At 46.8% G+C, this 24,870-nt stretch overlaps 1 protein-coding gene across 9 annotated transcripts in view; it reads left to right on the top strand.

Moving 5' to 3' along the window:
* The window catches only part of PDE4A (phosphodiesterase 4A), an 873,456-nt gene extending 849,913 nt beyond the window's left edge, over positions 1-23,543 (top strand). For all 9 annotated transcript variants that reach the window (XM_072149486.1, XM_072149488.1, XM_072149487.1 and 6 more), the window contains 8 exons: positions 1,515-1,693; positions 2,434-2,532; positions 2,730-2,894; positions 4,882-4,981; positions 5,497-5,651; positions 14,879-15,001; positions 15,092-15,274; positions 16,666-23,543. In XM_072149486.1, the coding sequence (XP_072005587.1) occupies positions 1,515-1,693; positions 2,434-2,532; positions 2,730-2,894; positions 4,882-4,981; positions 5,497-5,651; positions 14,879-15,001; positions 15,092-15,274; positions 16,666-17,055 (1,394 nt within the window). In that variant the 3' untranslated portion in view covers positions 17,056-23,543. The remainder of the gene's footprint in view (positions 1-1,514; positions 1,694-2,433; positions 2,533-2,729; positions 2,895-4,881; positions 4,982-5,496; positions 5,652-14,878; positions 15,002-15,091; positions 15,275-16,665) is intronic.
* Positions 23,544-24,870: the final 1,327 nt, after the last annotated feature.

Here is a 24,870-nt window from a genome sequence, read left to right on the forward strand (position 1 = left end):
ATTATACATACAATACAATTGTAGTTTAGTTTATTGTGACCATACAGCTCATCTGTTACATTCTGCCTCCAGCAGGCAGTAATAGAAACTGCAGAGTGATAAACCTGAAAGCCTCTTATAGGATTCTAGCTGCCATTGGTGCCCACTAATGATGTAATCGGGGCACCATTCGGCAGACACTTGCCCTGTATTTGTAATCTACCAGAGCAGCAGTTGTGTAGTTTTTAGGAGCGGATGGAAGCAGCTCTCTCTACCTCTCTCACAGCAGGAAATCCAAGCATCATTGACAGCCTTTTCTTACCTGTGCTGACTGTCTTCATGTAACCTGTCTATACTTACCTGGATCAGCATGTGTGACCCCTCCCTCAGCTCTGGTGGTCTCCCTATATACAGGGGTGTCTTGACTCGGCCATAAGGTTTTGTGCTTCATACTTCTCATGCCGACACAAGGCAGCGATCCCATCGTGTATTAATAAACCTCTGACGCGGGAATGATGCAAAACCTACTGACAAGTATTTATGTCTGCTGCTCCTAAATGTATATTTAGTTTCCCTTTTTTAAAAAAACGCCACGGTCCGGCTGTGGGAAAAGGGGGAGAGGCGCGCGCTGTCCCGTAGGATGGATTACTGACGACGTGAGACATCTGTGTAGCGGAGTACAAAGCAGTGTGTTATAACTACTACACCTAGCATCCCATGCCTGACAGGGGAAAGTTGGATATGATTACTAAGATGGCTTCCACCTAGCTCTCCCAGACTCCTGAATGGCCGATCTGCTGTGTATCTCATCACACATAGTAGGATCTCCAAAGTTGGAGGTGACCGGGTTTGTGTACTGCTTGCAGTTGCTATAGGGTGTGCTATGAAATTGTATCCCCAATTACGGGTCTGTGTTCCCGGGAGGGAGGCGAGGACTGGCAGTGGAACCAGTAACTCCCAGTATAATGATAGCAGCACAGACGGATGTGTTAATTCTGCCGCGTAAATAGTGCAATCTCTTCCCATAAGACACACGATAGGATCCTAGTAACGCATTGTGGAGCTAGTAAACTGCACGTTTTCACCAGCCTTTCCTGTAAGATGGCTATGAGGAAACCCACAGCAGCTGTCCCTGGTGTCCTTTAAATATGGAGACCCCACCCAGGGTCTTCAGAACGACTCATACACCTCACAGAGCAAGACACATCAATCCAGGACCCAATGGAGCTACCTCTGGCCCACCTCGTCCTGTCCTTACCTATCTACCTGTTGAAATTCGGTCTGTGTGCCTTGGAAAATGGCTGCAAAATCTTTCAAGAAAATATAGTAGCCCTAGGCTGCAGATTGGGTAAGTATTGTATATTCAGAGCAGCATATTTGCTCTCCTCCAGAAGGAAGAGAACTTCAATTATCTCTACTTTTGGAGGAGAACTGCTTTGCACAATATGTTCCCATGAAGCATTGCATGTTAGTAAGTGAGGCGCAGCACTCCTCGGGATTGAGGCTAAATTTTGCTCTTGGCTTGTGTCTTCCAGACAAACAGAATGACGTGGAGATCCCTTCCCCAACACAGAAGGAGCGCGAGAAGAAGAAGAAACAGCAGACCATGTGCCAAATCAGCGGCGTCAAGAAGCTCACCCACAGCTCCAGCCTGACCAACTCTACAATACCTCGTTTTGGAGTGAAGACTGACCAGGAGGAATCTCTCGGAAAGGTAGTTTAGACCCTGATGTATCTAGAGAGGGCAGGGATGTGGATAAGTATGGGCTAGAGAGGGCCGAAGTATGGGCTAGAGAGGGCCGAAGTATGGGCTAGAGGGGGCCGAAGTATGGGCTAGAGGGGGCCGAAGTATGGGCTAGAGGGGGCCGAAGTATGGGCTAGAGGGGGCCGAAGTATGGGCTAGAGGGGGCCGAAGTACGGGCTGTTGGGGCATGTGCTGGGAGTCGAATATTCAGGGCTAAGGGGGAATTGTTACCTAAGGGGCAATTGTTACCCTGTCCTTTGTAGTTTCCATCATTCTATCTCTATCCTAAAAGACGTAGCTCCTATTGTATTTATACTTGGGAACCCTTAAGGGTTAAGGGATTTAAAAAAGCCATTGTCATTATTAGGGAATACTATTCTGGTAGAGGGGTGTACGTATTTTAGATCCTTATCAATATAAAGAGCATCTTTCCATGTGGAGGACCTACGCGTTTGTGGACAATGCATTAGAGTGTCATTCTCCATTCGTCCAGTGGTGGCGCTGCAGAGAAACTGAACAGTTGTTGACGGATCTTGGCTGATCGCTGGTCAGTCTGTGATCGGCTCAGTTTTGTACAGGCTATCATGAGTGATAGGGGGCTGAACGGAGCGGGGATTGGAGTTTCTAGATTAGCTCTTACTAGCACGGAGCGTGGGGGTTGTCAATATTTGCACATTCTGTACATCAATTATGTCCTATTAATTTCCCAGGAATTGGATAATTTAAACAAGTGGGGCCTTAATATCTTCCGAGTGGCAGAATACTCCAATAACCGTCCGCTGAGCTGCATCATGTTCACCATATTCCAGGTGAGTCGTATGTGACGTATCCGGGGCACGGAAAGAGCGGATGGTGCCGGACGGCAGAGCTTTGGTGTAGCAGCCATTAGGCGGCGATGGACTTACCAGCTTCTCTACTACCTCGGGTCACTTACCAGCGACTACTTGTCTTGTCCACCATTTTATCTTCCTAATCCCAGATATTTTTTTTTTCTTTCTCCCCGCAGGAGCGAGAGTTGTGTAAGACCTTTAAGATCCCTGTAGAGACACTAATCACTTACATGATGACCTTAGAAGATCACTACCACGCGGACGTGGCGTACCACAACAGCTTGCACGCCGCCGACGTCACGCAGTCCACCCACGTGCTCCTCTCCACTCCAGCATTAGACGTAAGAGGCCTCATGGCATCTCCTATGGTTCGCTGTTTACTCTGTTGAGGCTTTTGGGGTGGTGATCTCCGTCAGTTCCTTAGAAGTAGATATGGTCGCTCCGAGACCTCTCTCCTTGAGATCATGGTGGCTGGACTCCCCAGCGATTAGATACTTACTTGTATATAGAGACTGCACTTCAAACAAGAAGGGGTGATATAGATCAAATATATGAAGGATCAATTAAAAAATCTTGAAATACCCCTTTAAGGCCTTGGGTATCTCCAAAATACCATGTTACTGTGCTGCTGACTCTTTGTGGTCTGCCCTGACCTGGAGGAATAACCTCTACCGGAGTATAGACATCTATGGGGTCTCCTAAATATCTTCCAATGTGTAGTAAGAACTGTGTGTAATTACATGGACTTACATACTAGATTGAGACCCATCAAAGAGCTTAGGGATGAGGTTTCCTGGTGTGGAGAATGAGGCCCTCGTAATGGTCCCTCAAAGCTTTTTGGTGACCTGACGTAGAGGTGTGCAGGTCTGTGATGGAGTTACAGTCTATCCTCCCAAGCCCTCCGAAAATATTAATAATGTACAATGTAAACAGATGGAGATGGCAACGTGGACGTCACAGGTAACACGAGCCCGGGCCTGATGACGTGGTCACATCTCTCTGTGCCCGGACCACAGCGCAGACATCTGCGGTATCACAAGCCTCAGCCCATTCACGTGTTCAATAATGTAGTAGCACGAAGGAGTAAAGGAGAGTCACAGCACGGGAAATAAGACGTCTACTGAGCTAAGACACATCATACACATCATACATACATACACAAACACACACGTGTATACAGCATAAACACATAGATAAACAACCGCACACACATGTATACAGCATACACAACAATAGATACACACATGTATACAGGATACACAATAATAGATACACACACGGTTATACATCATACGCACATAGATAGACAACCGCACACACAAGTATACAGCTTACACAAGGATAGATACACACATGTATACAGGAAATACAAAGATGGATACACACATGTATACAGCATACACAACAATAGATACCCACATGTATACAGGGTATACAAAATTAGATACACACATGTATACAGCTTACACAACGATAGATACACACATGTATACAGCTTACACAAGGATAGATACACACATGTATACAGGAAATACAAAGATGGATACACACATGTATGCAGGAAATACAAAGATGGATACACACATGTATACAGCATACGCAAAGATAGATGCACACATGTATACAGCATACGCAAAGATAGATCCACACATGTATACAGGAAATACAAAGATAGATACACACATGTATACATAATACACAAAGATAGATACACACATGTATACAGGAAATACAAAGATAGATGCACACATGTATACAGCATACACAACGATAGATACACACATGTATACAGGAAATACAAAGATAGATACACACATGTATACATCATACACAAAGATAGATACACACATGTATACAGCATACACAACGATAGATACACACATGTATACAGGAAATACAAAGATAGATACACACATGTATACAGCATACACAACGATGGATACACACATGTATACAGGAAATACAAAGATAGATACACACATGTATACAAAATACACAACGATGGATACACACATGTATACAGCATACACAACGATGGATACACACATGTATACAGCATACACAACGATGGATACACACATGTATACAGCATACACAACGATAGATACACACATGTATACAGCATACACAACGATAGATACACACATGTATACAGGAAATACAAAGATAGATACACCTCAAAGAGTTCTTGAGCTGAAAGCCAGAATCTGGGCCAGCGCCTGCACCCTCTGTGCCGTGTAGACATTCGTGTAGCAGTCATGTAGCAGTCATATAGCAGTCATGTAGTAGTCTCTTGCTGTGCAGTAACCTCCTCTGCCCCTCCACCAGGCGGTGTTCACAGACCTGGAGATCCTGGCCGCGGTGTTTGCAGCTGCCATTCATGACGTCGACCACCCCGGAGTTTCCAATCAGTTTCTTATTAATACAAGTAAGTGGATCCAGCGTCTTGTGTGGGGTAAGGAGCTTACGTCTTGTGTGCATGAAAAAACAAGGCTCAGGACAACACAGAACATCTGTCATGTAATAACAGCAGCACAATCCCTGCTCCTCCATATGTGCGTGACACAGGGTGCAAGGATTAGGAGATCACACCCCATATGCTGCCGCACTGTATAGCCCAGGCTGCCGTACATACAACCCACACCTGTTATGTATCTAACCAACCACTAGGGGAGCTTGTAAGAGAAATCACTACATATTCTATCTAAAAACTACATGGTCATGTGGGCGGTCCTAGTCACTAGAGGAGTCATATAGCCCCAGATGCACTGCATTATGTTTTGTAAAGAATTGTAAGTGTCTATCAGATAATTGGACCGCCCACCTGACTCCTTCATACAGTGAGAGTGACCTGTCATCTATGGAGGGCACAGCCATATAACACTGCTCAGGGACGGTACCTTACAGGTCACTTCTGAGTCTTCTCCTTCTCCTCACACTCAGATTCAGAGCTGGCGTTAATGTACAATGACGAGTCCGTGCTGGAGAACCATCATCTGGCCGTTGGATTCAAGCTCCTGCAGGAAGAGAACTGCGACATTTTCCAGAATCTGACAAAACGCCAACGTCAGACAATGCGGAAGATGGTGATTGACATGGTAAGAGGACGGAATTATATGCTGCAACTATTTATCCTGTACTGAGTTACACACTGTATTATACTCCAGAGCTGCACTCACTATTCTGCTGCTGGTGCAGTCACTGTGTACATACATGACATTACTTATCCTGTACTGATCCTGAGTTACATCCTGTATTATACTCCAGAGCTGCACTCACTATTCTGCTGCTGGTGCAGTCACTGTGTACATACATGACATTACTTATCCTGTACTGATCCTGAGTTACATCCTGTATTATACTCCAGAGCTGCACTCACTATTCTGCTGCTGGTGCAGCCACTGTGTACATACATGACATCACTTATCCTGTACTGATCCTGAGTTACATCCTGCATTATACTCCAGAGCTGCACTCACTATTCTGCTGCTGGTGCAGTCACTGTGTACATACATGACATTACTTATCCTGTACTGATCCTGAGTTACATCCTGTATTATACCCCAGAGCTGCACTCACTATTCTGCTGCTGGTGCAGTCACTGTGTACATACATGACATTACTTATCCTGTACTGATCCTGAGTTACATCCTGTATTATACCCCAGAGCTGCACTCACTATTCTGCTGCTGGTGCAGTCACTGTGTACATACATGACATTACTTATCCTGTACTGATCCTGAGTTACATCCTGTATTATACTCCAGAGCTGCACTCACTATTCTGCTGTTGGTCAGTCACTGTGTACATACATGACATAACTTATCCTGTACTGATCCTGAGTTACATCCTGTAGATCTTTTATTTTATATAAAAGTAAAAAACATAACAATACAAACAAAACTTAATATACAATATATACAATATATTACCTGCTGGTCCAGCCACATTCACACCTAGTGAAAACAATAACTTAAAATACACCGAAATGAATGAACACCAAATACCACAACCCCCACCCAACTGATTATCACAACCTAAACCAAACCAATAAACAAAGACAAGCCACACCCACAAATAAAACATAAATGACTATAAATATACATAAACCCACCCCACACCCTCTAATAACAAACCACCCCACACAGATCACATCCCACACCCTTTTTTTTTTTTTTTTTTAAATATATAATAACAAATACACACAACACTACACTAAACTAAATCCCTCGCCCGCAACCTCCCCTTCCCCCCAGACACTGGTCTAACGTCCAAAGTTTGCGTTAAGTAGTCCAGACCAGTGCCCAGGGTCATAGAGTCCAAGGTCAATCTTCGTAAATCCCACCACCATCACCCCCCTCCCAACCTAACACTGTGTCCCAAACCCCACTATATACAATATATACAATATATACAGTATTTCAACATAACATAAAGAAAACAGAATACAAATAAAATCTCAACAACTTCAATCCAAACCACATAAAGCCCAGGTTCGGCGCCTGCAAGCCCTACATCACTACATGCTCAGATATAAAACAAAAATCTACAGTGCAGCATCAGCCCAACACCAGGAGAGGAGATGACAGACTAAGGGACACTAAAGGAGAACCCCCTCCAAAGGAGAGAGGCCCTCCCCGTGCCCAGCCTCTCATACTCCAGAGAGCGCACCTTCACCAGGTCACTCAGAATGTTCCTAACCACCTCATCCACCGGGAGGATTTTACGCTGCGTCGATACTAAACACCGTGCGTTCCACGTGTGGTACCTGACCACTAGGCTAACTAGGAATAACGTGCAGCGGTCCCATCCACCCAGGCCTCTGAATGCTCCATAGGCCCACTCCGCATAGGAGAGACCGGCCAACCCGGGCCAATGGATGGAAGCGCCCACCCGGTTGTACACCTCTGTGTTAAAGGGGCACTGAAGCAGGAAGTGGTCCATGCTCTCCAGCAGACCACCGCACTCCTCCCGGGGACAACCCCTTTCCTCAGAGCTCCTACACTTCAGATTGTCCCTCACACACAGCTTTCCATGGAAGCAGCGCCAAGTCACGTCCCAAAACTTCAAGGGGATCCTGATAGAATTCAAAAGACCTAAACCCACCCCAAGATCCCGACTTGGGCAATCCCTGAGGGCCAGAGGCTTCTGGAAATGGGTCAACAGAACCCTCTTGTCAAGGACTTTCCTCGACATGGTCCTGATCTCCCACATTCCCAGACCCCACCGGCGAATCACCTTCAGAACCGGGGTAGCGTAAGCCGGAAGATGCCCATGCGGTGTGCGAAGATCCTTCACTTGTCCTCCTGTCTCCCATTCCTGGAAGAAAGGCCTAAACCATCCCCTGCAGGAGTATACCCACGGAGGAGCCCTCTCTTTCCAGAGGTTTGCTACATTGATCTTAAGAAAGGTATTCACTAGGAATACCACAGGGTTGACCATACACAACCCTCCTTGTCTCCTCGTGCGGTAAGTAACCTCCCTCTTGATAAGGTTCAGCCTATTCCCCCATAACAGTTGGAAGAACAGACTGTACACCCGTGTCCAGAGGGGTTCTGGCAACATGCATACACTGCCCAGATATATCAGCAACGGGAGCAGGTAGGTTTTGATCAGATTAACCCTTTCTCTGAGGGTCAAAGACCAACCCTTCCACTGGTCCACCCTCTGAGCGGCGATCTTAAGCCTGCCGTCCCAGTTTTGCATGGGGTAATCCCCCTGGCCAAATTCGATGCCGAGAACTTTGGCAGAGTCCTGGGGCCCTGGAAGAGTGTCCGGGAGATCAAAGCCCGGACCTCCCTCTCCCAGCCAGAGACTCTCACACTTATCCTGGTTGATCTTGGACCCAGAAGCCTCTGAGTAGCGGTCAACCTCTGACATCACCCATTGCGCCTCCCCTCCCGAGGACACGAAAACGGTGACATCATCGGCATACGCTACCACCCTTAGAGTGGCTTCCGGTGCTGCCCGGTCCATCCCGACTCCCACCAACGGCCCATGATCAACCCTCCTAAGGAATGGGTCAATCGCGAACACGTACAGTAGTGGGCTCAGAGGACAACCCTGGCGAACACCAGACCCGACCTCAAAAGAGCGGCCAATCCAACCGTTCACAAGCGGGAAACTCTCTGCCCCTGCGTACAAAACCTTAAGCCAATTGACAAACTCCCCCGGCAGGCCATACCTCAGAAGGACAGACCAGAGGTACTCGTGGTTAACCCGATCAAACGCTTTTGCCTGATCCAAGGACAGCAAGTACCCCTTCCAGTTACCAGCCCTGCCCTGCTCCACTGCCTCCCGGACACAAAGCACAGCACTAAATGTACTGCGGCCTGGAACAGAGCAGTGCTGGGTCCCCGAAAGGAGCCGGGGCGCAAACTGCACCAGCCGATTAAACAGCACCTTTGCCAAAACCTTTCTGTCTGTATTGAGAAGCGCTATGGGACGCCAGTTCTCAATACGAGATCGGTCCTTACCCTTTGACAGGATGATCAGGGCAGACCTCCTCATTGACTTCGGCAGAGCGCCCGAGGAAAGACACTCATTGAATACCTCAGTCAAGAGGGGAACCAAGGCGTCCTTAAAGGTCTTATAAAACTCGGATGTTAAGCCATCCGGACCCGGCGATTTCTTGAGGGCGAGCCCTTCAATCGCCCGGCTGACTTCCTCTTCCCTGATCATCTCTGTCAAAACATCAAGAGAGGGGTCTACTCCTGGCTCAGGGACAGTTTCAGCCAGGAAAGCCGACATCACATCCCGATCTAGATCCTTCCTGCCCAAGAGGTGTGAGTAGAAGGATCTGACGACCTCCAGAATCCCTGATCTGGACCTTTTCAGGGATCCCGTACTGTCAACCAGTCCCGTGACAACTTTACCATTCACTGACATCTTGCAGTTTCTGTAAGGGTCGGGCGAGCGGTATTTCCCGTAATCCCTCTCAAAAACCAAAGATGCGTGTCTATTGTACTGACACCTCTTCAGCAAGGATTTCACTCTGGAGATGTCCTCACGACTACCTCCAGTCGAGACGAGATGCTCGAGTTTCCTCCTCAGGCCCTGATACAGGCGGTACCTGTCCAGGCTCCTGAGGCTCGAGAGCTGGCGGAAGAATCTCGCCACCCTTTTCTTGAGCATCTCCCACCACTCTGACTTACTGCTACAAAGGCCCAGCAATGGTACCTGGCTCTGAAGAAAGTCCTCAAAGGATTGTCTGATCTCTACTTCTTCCAGGAGAGACGAATTGAGCTTCCAGTAGCCTCTTCCCATCTGGGGGGTCTCTGTAACATTCAGAGAAAACAAAATTAAACAGTGATCGGAGAACTCCACCTCAACAACGGACACTGCTGAAGAGATGGCTTCCTCCTTTAAATAAAACCTGTCTATTCTAGACCTACAGCTACCCCTATAATAGGTGAACCCCGCGTGGCCTGGGGTGTGCCGGATGTGGACATCCACCAGGCGAGCCTCACTAGCTATGCTATTAAGAGCGACGCTATCATAAGTCAGCTTGTCTCTGGAACCTCCCCTATCCTGGGACCTCGTGACAGCATTGAAGTCCCCTCCAAAGACCACCTGCCGACTTGTAAAAAGGTAGGGCTTGATCCTCATAAAGAGACACTTCCTGTCCCACTTGGACTGGGGACCATAGATGTTAATAAGACGAAGTTCTTGTCCCTTCATGAGGACATCCAGGATCAGGCACCTCCCCATTTCTAACTCAATAACTCGTCGGCATTCTACCGATGCGGTAAAAAGGACCGCCACTCCGCTATACGGCTCGGCCGCAAGAGACCAATAGGAAGGCCCGTGTCTCCATTCCCTCTTAGCTTTATACACGGCCGCCAAATCTGGTAGCCTGGTCTCCTGCAAAAATAAAATGTCGGCTTCAACGCGGCCGAGAAAATCAAAGGCCGCAAATCTAGCCGCATCAGACTTAATGCTGGCGACATTAATGGACGCCAGCGTCAACGGGGTGGGTGCCGCCATCATGAGTGGTTGAGTTAGACGGCTTTCTTTTTCCCACCGCCCTTCTCTTCAGTTTCGGAAGAGGACCCTTTCCCTCTCTTTTTTGAAACTGTAGTATCCATATCAGCTCTTTCATCCTCGTCTCCGGACTCCAGGTCAGTCTCCCATTCTGAGGACGAAGCATCCTCAGCGGAAGACTCAGCATCTCCTGAAAGCCCTCCCGCCCTCTCCGGAACCTCACCCTCAACCTCTGAGGCAGAGACATTGTCAAGGGCTTGGAACCGGTTGGAAAGACCAACCAGAGGGGAATCAGTTTTACCTTCCTTTGGCTTCTGAGTCAGGGTGAGAGAAGATTGTAAATCTCCCTTCTTTTTCTTTTTCCTTTTGCCCTGCTTGCGCTTTTCCTGTAGCCACGCCCGACTATCCTCATCCATACTCTCATAATGGGAGGATTCTGAGAGCGTGGCCGCTTCCTCCCTCTGGATCCTCCTGACCTCCTCATCCAACTCATCATTCCTCGGGGCCTCAGCAACAAGATTGGGCTGAAGGACAGGGCCGGGGGCAGTGACCCGCGACTCCCCCACCTCCCTGTCCCTTTGGCGCCTCTCCTGACGCCTCTGTCGTGATGGCGTCACTTTCTTATCTTTCTTCCCTGGCCCCTCAGTTCCTCCGCCTCTGCTAGTCCCCTCCCCAGCAGATTCGGCCTCATGGCCTTCACCCACCGGAGCCAGAACCGCATTAGCAAAAGAACGAGGACAACGGCTGAACGGGTGACCTAAGTCACCACACAGGTGACACCGAATCTGCTTACAGGATGCAGCGAGATGGCCGACACCCCCACACAACGCACACTTCTGCACAGTGCAGTTTGCGCTGAAATGTGTGGGGTCACCGCACCTGTGGCACAGCTTAGGCTGACCCTGGTAGAAGATCTGGATGCGATCCCTCCCCAGGAAGGCTGATGAAGGGATGTGGGCGACTGAGTTACCTGAAACCTTTAACTTCATCATAAAGGTCCAGGCCCCTGACCAGATACCAAACTCGTCCCGATTTTTCCTTGGCGTCTCTAATACTTCACCATATCGCCCAAGCCAAGTCATGATGTCATAGCAAGAAAGTGATTCATTACGGGTTAAAACGGTCACTTTCTTGACCTGATTTTGGCGAGACACTGCCTGAACAGCAAAGTCTCGCCAACCGGGCATGTTCTTTTTCAGCTCATAATTCCCCCAGAAGAGCTCAAGTCCCTCCGGGCGAACAAAACTGACATCGAACTCAGATGTGCCATAAGGATGAATCAAGGCAAAGATGTCTATTGCCTTGAAGCCCATCTCTAGGAGGAGCTCAACCACCTTAGTTCTAGGTGGACACGCATCACTGCCCCGCCACCTAAGACGGACCACATTCCTACGGGCGCCACCTGGCCCGGCTGTCGGGAGGGACCATGCAGTTTCCCCCCCTCTATTTTCTCGGAAGGCTCCAAGGCCGTGCCTCTCTATCCAGAAGGACAGATCAACCTCTCCACCCTCTACAGTGATTGATCTTTCCCCTTTTCTCAGAGCCTCCAGAAGACGCTGCTGCAAAATATTGCCCCTAGGGCCCGAAGACGAGGAGGATGCGAAATCTCCCCCAGCAGTGACACTGGCATAACTTCTACCACTGCTGGGGGTTGCCACCGCTGGGGGTACAACAGGACCAGATCCCACCACACCCCCACTCATAACAGCCCTCTTATTACCTGCAAAACATCCCACAACGCCATCACCTCCCACCATAGCATCACCACAAGTCCCAGCAACTCCTCCAGCCACACCAGTATCTCTACTCACAGGAACCTCCCCAGTTACAGCAGCTCCTCCCACCATAGCAGCACCACTAGTCCCAGCAATACCTCTCTCCATACCACCATCTCCACTCACAGCAGCCCCGCCACTCACAACAGCCCCCTCATCCACAGCAACACTTCCACTCATAGTAACAACATCACCTCCCACCATAGCAGCACCACTAGTCCCAGCAATACCTCTCTCCATACCACCATCTCTACTCACAGCACCACCATCACCTGCATTTTCTCCCCCTGATAACGATCCTTCAGCCACAGCACCATTCACACTCGCTGGACCAGCAGTAACGACGGACGGCAGGACAGCCTCAGCATCTCTGGCCATAGGGGCAGAGGCCACCTCCACAGAACCAATTCCCCCGGCCTGCATGATCTGTCCAGAGGTGACCCCAACCCCAGATTGGCTTTTGCCCTCCGCTTCTTCGGCGTCAGATGTCAGTTTGCGTTTGCTCGCCGTCCGTCTTTCACCAGTCTCTACAGGATTTCTATTTTCATTATTACCAATACCAATACAAAACAGGACTTTTTTGAAATCGCCACCGCTGGGAGGACTGGGACTGGGACCCGTAACCGACGCCGACACCAGGCTGCCCCCCCCTCCCCCTGGGGAGCAGGCCACAGTGCCAGTGCTAGATGGAGCGCCCCCCGCGGGGCGACACTCAGTGTCCGGCCTTTCAGCCGATGCTTTCCCTGCTCCATTTCCACTACTACAAGCAGAGATGGAGCTTTGCGCCTCGCCACCTGGCTTTGTAATCTCCCTGTACCCTTGCACCGGGTCCACAGCAGAACTCGGGGGGGTTTGGGTAGCAGGGCTTGCACAGTGAGCTGACCCTGCGCTGTGCCCGGGGGGGTTTACAGGGAGGGGGGTAAAGATGAATCTTACCTCTTCTTGCTGCTTGGGCCTGGTCTTCTTCGCCTTCCTCCGGCTGCTCCCCCCAGCGGCTTCCTCTGGGAGTTCATCACCAAAAGAAAAGTTCTCCATGCGCACTGGGGACTCGAGCAGCCGGATCTCCGCCATGAGCGCCCCTCCCTGGCTGCCGGTGTCACTGTCCTCCCCCGAGCGAGGTGTTACTGCTGGCTGTCCTGCAGGGGGCCCACTGCACGAGGCCTGCTGATCTTCCTGCAGGCCGCCAGGTGGGAACTGCTGCTCGTTATCATCATCATCATCCTCCTCCTCCACCTGGCTTGCAGGCTGCAACCCCTTCAGCCTTTGCTCTCTGTTATCAGCCATGTCTGCAAATCTGTCATCATTCAACAATTTTTCCTTGAATGGACCGCCGTTCTCGCTAATAAAAGTCTTTCTTATAAGAAGCTTCTCAATGTCTGATTTTAGTCTTTTAATTTCACTGGTAATCTCCGTCCTCTGCTTCCCCATTGCTGTATTCACCCTGGCACGGGCACAACGCAGCTCCTCCCGGAGCCTCCTGATGGTCTTGGTCGCCTCTTCATACTCACAGAGGTGGCTCTGGACCCGGGAGGCATAAGTGGACAAAGACTCCCGGGGTCCCTGCACCGCCCAGCCTCCCCCCGCATGGTCAGCCTTACCTCTGTGAGCACTCCGCTTCATGGCTCCAGCCCCGGAAGGACCGCTCCCACCCGCACCGACTTGGGCATTCAGCTTCTGGGTTCTCCGCTTCTCAGGGGGAGCAGGAGCCGTATTGCTACGACTCCGGGTGGAACGTCTCACCCCTGAGTCCTCCATAGCGCTGGCCGGTTGCTGTCCTTTCCTGCCTCCCGCCGGCCTAGACCGGGAAGCAGGAGCCTGGGACTTGGCTCCCTCACTCATCCCCAGGAACCTAACTCCCTCCCTGGGAGAGGAGAGAGCAGGCCCTGGGCGGGCAGATCTTCCTCCAGGAGCTCAGGAGCACAAACACACAGCAGCTCCACACACAGCCACACCCTCTGCTAATGAGATAACGATCTCCAGAGATGCACGCACTATTCTGCTGCTGGTGCAGTCACTGTGTACATACATGACATTACTTATCCTGTACTGATCCTGAGTTACATCCTGTATTATACCCCAGAGCTGCACTCACTATTCTGCTGCTGGTGCAGTCACTGTGTACATACATGACATTACTTATCCTGTACTGATCCTGAGTTACATCCTGTATTATACCCCAGAGCTGCACTCACTATTCTGCTGCTGGTGCAGTCACTGTGTACATACATGACATTACTTATCCTGTGCTGATCCTTTGTTTCAGTGTGTTTCCACTGCAGAGCTGTATTCTCAGTTGTGCAGACTTCACAGAACTTTTTTTCTGGTGATTTGGCTTCCAGGATGTGCAGTTTGTATACCAGTTGTATGGTATCTGATGCAGGATACAGTATTTGGGTTTTCAGGAGCTCGACCATGGTGTTAGGGGAATGTTTTAAAAGCTTACTGACTGTTTCCATTGATAACCAGCAGCTCTGGAGTACAAGATAAGGAAGCTTCTTCAGGGTCATGTATGTAGTGCATCTCCCAATGAATCTAGTGTTTTATTATGTACATTTATGACCTTTTAGGTCCTGGCGACAGATATGTCCAAACACATGAGCTTGTTGGCGGACCTGAAGACCATGGTGGAGACCAAAAAGGTGACCAGTTCTGGTGTTTTACTGCTAGATAACTACACAGACAGGATACAGGTGAGTACATAAAGGAAGTATAACTTTCTCTACCTGCTGCCATAAGGTGGAGCTATATATAGATCTGCACTGTTTCTTCCCTCTCTACAGGTCCTTCGCAATATGGTACATTGTGCCGATCTCAGCAACCCGACCAAACCACTCGAGCTGTATCGTCAGTGGACGGACCGCATCCTGGAGGAGTTCTTCAGACAAGGAGACAAAGAGCGAGAGAGGGGGATGGAGATCAGCCCCATGTGTGACAAGCACACGGCCTCTGTGGAGAAATCACAGGTGAGTATGGATGGGCACATATGGAGTAGGTGGGCGGCCATGGGGTAGGTGTGCAGACTGGAAGTAGATGGTGGTAGAGAACTCGGTGAGTGGCAATGAAGTAGATTGGCGGATTGGTAGTAGGTAGATGCATCACAGGTGAGTGCATCAGTGAGTCAGTGATATTTAATAGGTGGGTGGCCATGGAGTAGGTTGGCAGACAGGCCGCAGTGGCAACTGACTGGGCAGTGTCAATGGAGTAGATGGGCGAACTGGTAGTAGGTGGATGGATCACAGGTAAGTATGGATGGGTAGATAAACAATAGGCGAGCGACCTTGGAGTTGGTGGACAAACTGGCAGTAGATGGTGGCAGTAAACTAGGTGAGTGACAATGGAGTTAATTGGCTAATAGGTAGGTGATTGGATCACAGGTAAGTATCGATGGGTAGATATTGAATAGGTGATTGGCCACGGAGAAATTTGGCAAACTGGCCAAAGATGGAGGCCATTGACAAGAGTGCTGATTGAGTAAATGGGTAGAATGGCAGTAGGTGAATGGACTTTGGCGTCCCCAAACATGCAAGTTTATTGTCCACTTCCAGTTTTTTGAGCTTTTGATCTTGAGATAAGTCACCTATGGCTGTCCTGCTTACACACCTCAGCAACACAGCCAAGAGCTAGGGTATTGACATACAACACACGGGTTACCTTCTGATACTCCCAAAAGCTTCCAATCATCAAAGAAGGTCTTGTCACCAGCAGAACGTTGTGAAGGTGTTTTGGCCTTCGATGAAACAGACTTGATGGACATCATGGTGTCCTCTTTTGGAAACATCATCGATTTGCTTGTAGTTGGACCTTACGATTTTACAGATGAGACTATAGCTAAGGCCATAAAATGCGTTCCTCATCACAGGTTATTATGTCCAATCCCTGGCACAAAATAAGGCTAGTTGAGTTGTCCACCAGACGCATTTCAGGTTGCCGGTGGCATTTAACACTGTTCCTGGGATCTGTCATGTTCAGGGCAAAAATTGTAATCGCTGATTGATAATTTGATTGAACTGATGGTACCAGAGTTGAGGTTTTACCCACGAGGTAAGAGGATCAACTCAACACATGGACTCTGAACGAATGTTTGGTGGGACAGTCCTGAGGCATGTCCGGCCTATGACTATCCTGAAGTTGGCCATTGGCAGAAAGATTCTTGGTAGCAAATTCCCAGTAGATGACACTGATGATCCATTAGTTGAAAAATAATGAGACTTCTCAGTAGGCAGATGGTCAGATGTCCTGTCTGGACAGGGGTCTACACTAATAGAGGCTTTTTTTTTTCCAAAAGTGGAGAATCTTTGACGACTTTAAGCTCTCGAAGTCTTTGGTAACCTCATGTTTGCCTCCTTGTCTTTAGGTTGGCTTCATTGACTATATCGTCCACCCTCTTTGGGAAACGTGGGCAGACCTCGTACATCCGGACGCTCAGGATATCCTGGATACATTGGAGGACAACCGGGATTGGTACCAGGGCATGATCCCTCAGAGTCCATCTCCACCACCAGATGACCAGGATAAAGACGATGAATCGTGCATTGATAAGTTCCAGTTTGAGCTGACATTGGAGGAAGAAGCTGAGGAATCTGACAAGGACAGGAACAGTGGCATTGAGGAGGAAGATGGTCTTCTCCAAACCCCCGACATCGAGGAGCCCCATCCGGACATCGAGGAGGACACGACGACACAAGAAGGAGCAGTAGAACAGACTGACGTCTCCTCAGACAACACGACTCCGGTGGAGTCCTGAACCTTACTGACACTTAAAACTCTAAAAGACGTAAAACTTAATAACACAAAGAACTATTTTACACAGAGATCAAAAATGTGGTTTATTTCCAGTTTCATATTTATTTATTTTTCTTGCTTTTTTTTTTTCACCTTTTTTTGTCTTTTGTCTTTTTTTTGTATTCTCAAGGGGAACAAACACAATTACTGTAGATTCAGATACTTTGCACAGAATAGGAGTTTGTTGCCATAAGAAAGTTACAACACACTCTACAAAACAAACAAAAAAAAAGACGAAAAAAAACTGTAACTTATTTTATTTTTAATATTTTCAATTTGGGGTTTTTTTTTCGCTTTTCGACAAAGTTTTTCTTTCCCTTTTTTAAACGGATGCAACAAGGAAAAAAAAAACAACAAAGTTTTAGTTTCTCTCTCTTTGCGCATGCAGTGATAAGCCATTTTTTTTCAGGAAATCAAAAAAAAAACAAAAAAAAAAAGAACAAAAACCCATCGAGAACTCGACCGAAAAACATAAGTTTTTTTTTTTTTAATTTATTTCAAACTGTGGAACTTTTGTCCTTTTTTTAGCATTTCGTTTCCTTTGTAAGACTACAAAAGAAAAAAATCCTACTCACTCGGCCAAGCTGGGGTCACCCCTGTGGATTATGCTGAATTTTATTTTTTTAATTTATTTTAATTTTTTTTTTTTTCCCAGGGGTGGAGTAGGACCTACGAGGACTGTGGAAGGGGTGTGCCTTTTATGTATATGTCTTTTTGTGTCTTTTGTTGCGTGGCAAAATGGGGCTCCCACAGCAAAGGCTTCTGGGTAGTCGTGAACAGCAGCAGTGCTACAAGGTTTCATGGGCCTCGAAGGAGGGGAGGAGGGGTACAAGGTCGACCCTCTGATAGCCAAACAGTTACTGAATGTGGAATGCTTTAGCCTCCAACAGATACTTTTTTTTTTTTTTTGGTTGTTTTTGGTATAAAAACTAAAAGAAGAAAAAAAAAAACATAAAAAAATAGTAATATTTTATTTAAATCTATCCTTCTCTTTACTCTCGTAACATAGATATATCTATATATATAATATATATTTTCTAAATGCTTATAATTTATCGATCGCCTTCTCTCACGAGATTCACGTCGACGCCATAGATTTATAGGAGGTTGCAGCAAGAGCGAAAAATTGAAAAAAAAAAAAACTATATATATATATGAAAAAAAAAAAAAAAGGGACTAATAGACGGGGAACAGAATGATTGTCAATGTAGAAGCCTCTTGCAGCTTGGTGGAAAGTCTTCCTCAACTCTACTCTTCGTTACTTTGCACATCCTGGCAATACGCTCACAGCAAAAGGAGGCGGCAAGCTGCAAAAGCATCTGTGGGGGAGGGGCGGGACGATAGGGGGGGGGGGGATATGTTGAGTTTCCACCAGCAGATCATTGGTTTCTTTGACATTTTTTGTAAAATTAGTTTTTTTATGTTGTATTTTTAGTGTTTTATTTTTTTAAAATATATTTTTGTATTTATTTTCGTGTTGCCAAAATTTCTTGCGAATCTGTAAGCTGCGTCTGGGAATATATTTTCGAAAAGTGATGAATCTTTACAGAGGCGGGTAGTATCACTAGATCCGATTCTGGAGAAGTGATGGGAGGTTCCTCTCTCCGGCTGTGGGAGGAGTAGGACGTAGTCTACGTAGCTGTGGGCTGGATTCCTGTTAGCTCTCGGGAGCAGCGCCTTACATATTGAGCCTTATGAAAGAAAGGGATTTTTTTTTCGCTAGAACCCTCAAAAATTCAAATTCCCACTTACCTAAGTTGAATTTATATATGACCATGGCCTCCATGATAGATTGAATAATGGCATTCAGAACCTACATCGATGATTTTTAAAAAAATTATGTCGTGTAGGGAGCTGCCTTACATGGTAGCTAAAAGAGGCGTGGTTTTCCTTATCCCATCCTGGAAAACTTTGCATATTTTCCCAGACTCCACACGCCTACACGGTGGCCTAAATTGGCAGTCTCCGTAAGGAGAACTCTTACTTCCCGACTCCTGTAGGTCCAGACAGAGATCCTCCTTGCTAGTCACATGATCAGTCACATGCCCACTAATGGCCCAATGAATTCCTAGGCATTTGGTCAAGGTTTGTGTCAAACCCGGTGGCCGTAATTTTATTTTTCAAAAATTGATAACCGATTTGATCAATTCGTAATACTCAAAAAGTCATCCCAATGCCCAGCAGGCGCTATAAAGCCAATGTCCACTGGATTAGTGGCATCTATGAAATTATAGGCAGGATTTGCCTCATCTTCTGGTTGTGTTTCTCGTAAAGATGTCTACACTAAAATGGCCGCCTCGTTGAGAAGCAGCTTACAGACAGCAACACCTTATGTATTTATTTTGTCGTTACATTTGCCTTAAGCCAAAATTTGTTTGCCATAACATCACTAATCATCTTATCTGTCTTTATTTTACGTGAAAGGGCTTTCCGGGGCAAGAGGGTGAAGAACGTAAAACAAAACGACCATTTGGCACATTTTTGTTATTTTTTTTTATCAATTTTGTTCTACGTTTTATCTTTTATGTGGCTTGACATAAATTTGCATCCTTCCAAAGATTATAGCTACAGAGCCTTGTACATAGACGCCGAGGCTATCGAGAACCGGCTGTATGATAACTTTTTGAATGTTGGTGGCGATTGGTTGTTGGCATCTGATGGTAGATATCATGTGAAAGACATGGCCTTCCACCACTGTGGGGATATGACTTTTTTATTTTTGCTGCGTTTTTAATGAACGACCCCTTACATGATGGCTATAAAAGGCGTCAAAGTATTCAGACGACCATTTGACTGACATAGAACCGATAGGTTGTGCACCTTCAAGAGAGTATTGGATGACTACGACTCACTGAATCCTGTCCCCATCTTGCTTAGAGTTGAACCAGTTAGGGCAAAAATCAAGTCCCCATCAAAAAAAAGCTGAAAAATGCTATGCCATATATGCTCCTCCCCTTTGGAGCCCTCTCAGCCATTCAGCAAAGCCAAGAGAGATCATGTGACACACACTGTTTCCTCACTGACTCCTAGCAAGGTGGAATCGATGTTAGACCGACGATGTTAGACCGTCGTATAGTCAATCTGGTGGTGCCCTCTCAACTTGACCATTTAAAATGTTTATTCTAAGACTCCAAAATCTATCTCCTTGAAGTAATAGCGTTTCATTCTCTGTATCTAAATTCAGTCTTTAGTTAAAGACCGCATTTCAACGCCATCTTTTTCTCCAAAAAGTATCTGAATTCAAATTATTCCCAATAGATACAGTACCACCTCCCACCACTGTGAGCAGCAAAGAGCAGCCCATATACAACACTGCCTCTAGTGGTGATAAAAAATATCACATTTGTAATTACCTGGAAATTACAGACCTGTCATCGATGGAGAAAAGTTGAATCGGGTGTGTCGTGGTGCAGATAACGAAAGGTCACTTAGAAGATGATGGTGGTCTCTAAGGTGGGCCATCTTTGCCTTGTGTTGTGTTTCCCAGTATGAAAGGTCTAAGGTTTGCACTTTATGCCATCCTAATGTGAGTTTTATACTGAAGCCTTTCCTGTGACACTAACCTGTATCGAGGAATAGATCAGCCATTCGCCGTCATGAAAGATACATCCACCCTTTGTAGAGGGTCTTTCGTCGTTACTTTGCTCGTCCTTCATTGCATTCCGAGTGAGTGAGTGACAAGGTATGAGTGTGCACTAGCTTTTTCAGAATTTTGCACGCCTATAGAATTTGTCCTAAGTGTGTGGGTCAATCTAGTGGATTACCAACACGTTCTACCGTCGTTCATGGAGATCTAGTTGACCATAATCCTTGTCTCCGAGGAATCTTAGTTTTTCACGTTTGGGTAGATCCACCATAGATTGTAATATTTCATGGATTCTTTGTTTTTCTAGTAATAAGCCAATTGAGACCGATTCCAGCAATGACTGAAAGGGCTAAGTGATAATAGGATCCCCTAATATGAGGTGGGATCGATCAGTGGTGACTCTACCTAATTGCTTAGATAGTACTCCATACTAAGCTCTTGTAGTCCCAATATTCGGGATTCTTCATTGGGTTGTCGCATATGACATTGCCATTTCTCTATTTTTGGGCTGTCGATGGTCATTGAGCTACTGGTCGATTTGGTACTGTTGGCAGTAAGATGGCGCAAGTCCGTCCTACACATTGATTATGCCTCATCTAGTCAGGAAACTGGGAGAGCAAGACAATCTTATATGCCCTCGATCAAGCAAATTTGGCCACACCAGCCATTTTGATGGGCTAGACCAGTGGTGGCGAACCTATGGCACTGGTGCCAGAGATGGCACTCGGAGGCCTCTCTGTGGACACACGGGCTGTCTCCCAGACACAGAGTTTGCCTGACATGGCATCTTCCTGCAGTCTCAGGCAGTCCAAGTAGTGCCCTGCTGTTTTAAAGTGACCCATCCTGTGCTGCTTGGTCCTGTCCAAAGAGTGAAAAGGTGTCGGATTGGAGCTCAAAGATTCTGGTAGCAAAAACTTTGTTACTGCCTAAATTGCCATGTTGGCACTTTGGGAAAAGCTAGTGTTTTTTGGGTCTCATTTTGGGCACTCGATCTCTAAAAGGTTTGCCATCACTGGGCTAGACCATCCATCTTGTGTTTATGGGGGTGTCCCAAAGGGTTAGGGCGCGTATGATGGTGGCTCTTGATTGATGTATGGGGCATCAAGTGTAGTATCGGACAGCCATGTAAAGACATTTGTCTACATCAGGCTGGTACTTGACCACTTTGTGCTTCGGCTCTTTTGACATTTTACTCAAAAAGTTGAGTTGAGATGCAGACATTGGGGAATTTAGAAAAAATTATGTGAGACACGAAGTTCATGTGACCTGCATTTAGCAGTTGGATGAATTGTGCACATCCACCATATACCTGTCTGTGTTGTACTAACACGCTGCTGATTTATGTTCATCTTTACATTCACCAGACGCTGTTTACATGAATAAACCAGGAATGGTCCATTTACATACCGGCGCCAAAGGATGTTGAACAATGTTAAGGCGTCTATACATAGAACAAGGCTCGGCCTCGCAGCAGCTTCTGCTGTGTCGCTGGTGTCCCTCAGTATTAACTGCTATACCTTATAGTGAGAACATTGAGTCCATTGTAATGTTCTATGTTCAGTGTGTGTTACACGGCTCCAGTCTTCTATATTCCGTCATATAACAATGGTTGTATCCACTCTCTGGTATTAAACATTGATCATGTGTGTAAGATTGGACTTTTCATGGGACAGAATACTGTCTGCAGCCTACACCTATCTTATTGGGTCTCCGCTGTCTTATTTCTTAGCATCACACCCATTTAAAGATGTGGTGTACTGAATATGATGTAGAAAATAATGTTATGATGGGAATTTTTTAGCACAGATAAAAAAAACTGGAGCTGAAAATGTATTTACAAGCATGAAAATCCAACTTAACCTTGGATGGGGGGTGTGGTGGACCCATGGCGGTCCCATCACATCAGTAATTCAGTGGATAGACTGGCGTTGAGCAACACGTGTGCTGTGGGACTCCTGCTGCTGGCCACTTGCCACTGATTGTCGGGTGTCTCTGTTAACCCTTCCTTACAAGACTCAAAATGAAAGTATTTGCTGCAGATATACATTGTCTTCAGAGCGTCCCATTATTTCCAGTGATTGTTTTATGTTTTTTTTGCCTTTTCTCACGTTTCACGCATCGTTGTGTAATATTTGAAGCAATTAGGTGACGTCCGCCACCAGTGGAGAGGCCATGACGTCTCCTCACCGCCCAGTGTGTGGGATACGGAGAACGTTGACAATGTGTACGCGTTAGGACAAAAGGTGAACGCTGAAAAACGAATACGATGAAATGCCATTCCTGTACACAGTACTGTAGCAATTGTTTTTCTATTTTAGCCATCACTTATTAATTAACTCTTGCAGCCCCGGAGAGACTTTTACGAGGCAGCGCTATCGAGGGTCTCCCGGGATGGGGGGGGGGGGGGCTGTGGAGAGTTACCCCCCTGCTCTGCTGGAAAGGAGCGGTGGAACATACATCTCCTGCGTCCGGCAGTGGAGGGGTTAAGCCTCAATTGAATCCTTTAATGGTTCTTGTACAGATTTTATTTTTTATTCCGTTTTGCGAGTGGTTGGTTTAAAATAATGAACAAAAAACAAAATATATATATAAAAAAATGGAAATATAAAGAATTTTTTTTTTTTGTACATATGTAATGTTAAGATTGTACATTTCTTCTATGGGTGGGCGCCTCACGTTTGAGAGGTGCTGATACTGTCGATGCTCCTGGTGAGACACATAGCTGCATTCTATGTATATTTATATGGTGTAATATAGACAAATTGAGAATTGTAGAGTCGTTATTTCTGAAATTGTTGTATCACATTGCACTGTCCTCTGTACCTTACCAAATCATGAATTACAGCTTCTGAACTGAATCATAACCACAGCTTCAGTCTCTGTCTCAATCCGGTATAACAACGATGGGGTGCACGATGCCCCCACATAAGCAGCAATAACTTGTAGATGCGGGAAGGGGATACTATAGATGTCTAATCGAGGACCCTCAAACTGGATTCATCACAAGCTCACAACATCCAGCTAAACCGCAACGACTGAGTTAATCGAGATTGGCGTAACATAAGTCAAGCGTCATTAGTAGAGATAAATGGACCCAAACTTAAGGTCCTCCATTGCACAGGTCCGCTTATCCCAGACGTATTGCTTGATGGGATGCAGAGAAGCCAATCGGGCAGTGTTACGCCCCTAACATCTAGACATGGCTGTGATTGGACAAGTGTGTCCACCGATTGGGGCGTAAAGCTGCCCAATTGGCTTCTCTGCAACCTATCAAGCAGCATGTCCGGGTTAGGTTACTAAATTCTAGTAATTTGTGGGTATCACACACACATAGAAGTCTCCTCCCCTGCTTAGGACGGCCAACTTTTTGATGCACAGTCTCTTTTTGGTCCATGAAAAAAAAATTCTGGCAAATTGGGACTTGTCGATGATGGGCCCACACAGTGCGATCTTAAGATGTTGGGACACTACAACTCCCAGTATTTACAGTATTCATATGTTTGTTGTTCCGTAGGTGCGGCTTCATAACGGATGTAGAATGAATAACTCCAGTGCAGGCTAATATTATGCACCGAATCTCAATGCTTTTAGGCCGCACCACTTTGATCATCGGACGAGTAAATCTGCCCCTAAAAAATTTTTTAAAAATTGTGTGAATTTATCCTAAAATGCTTTATAGTGTCTCTCACAGATACCTGAGAATGGCTGTGCTCCGTCCATTAAGCACAGACCGTGCACTGGCCAGATTTCACGGACCGACCACGAAACTTGGAGCATCGTAGTGATGTATACATCACAAACTGACTGTATACGGATGTCATCCAATGTTTTCTATAGAAAACACAGGTGATTGTAAATCAGAATCCATAGACCCTGGTAAACGTTGCGGTGACGGGTCCTGCGCTGGTTATCGGGTCAGGTCAGGATTGTGGTTCTGCCGTCTCCAGGCTCCGTAATCAGCCGCGCTTTAGATCATACTCTGACGTTTTACAGTGGAAACTGCAGACATAAAGAAAAACAGAGCGGCATCTCCCCTCGGCCTGAGCAGGATGTTTGCTGAAGGTATTTACGTGCGAGTTTCTCCCTGGTGTCTCTTCCCAACGTCTATGGAAAAAATGTGGCAGGAATTTACTGCTGAAATGCCATGAACAGGGCAGACTGGTGCCAGGAATAAGGACTGTGTGTGCCCGG

The sequence above is a fragment of the Engystomops pustulosus genome, chromosome 4 (genome assembly GCF_040894005.1).
Source record: "Engystomops pustulosus chromosome 4, aEngPut4.maternal, whole genome shotgun sequence".
Classification (NCBI taxonomy): Eukaryota; Metazoa; Chordata; class Amphibia; order Anura; family Leptodactylidae; genus Engystomops; species Engystomops pustulosus.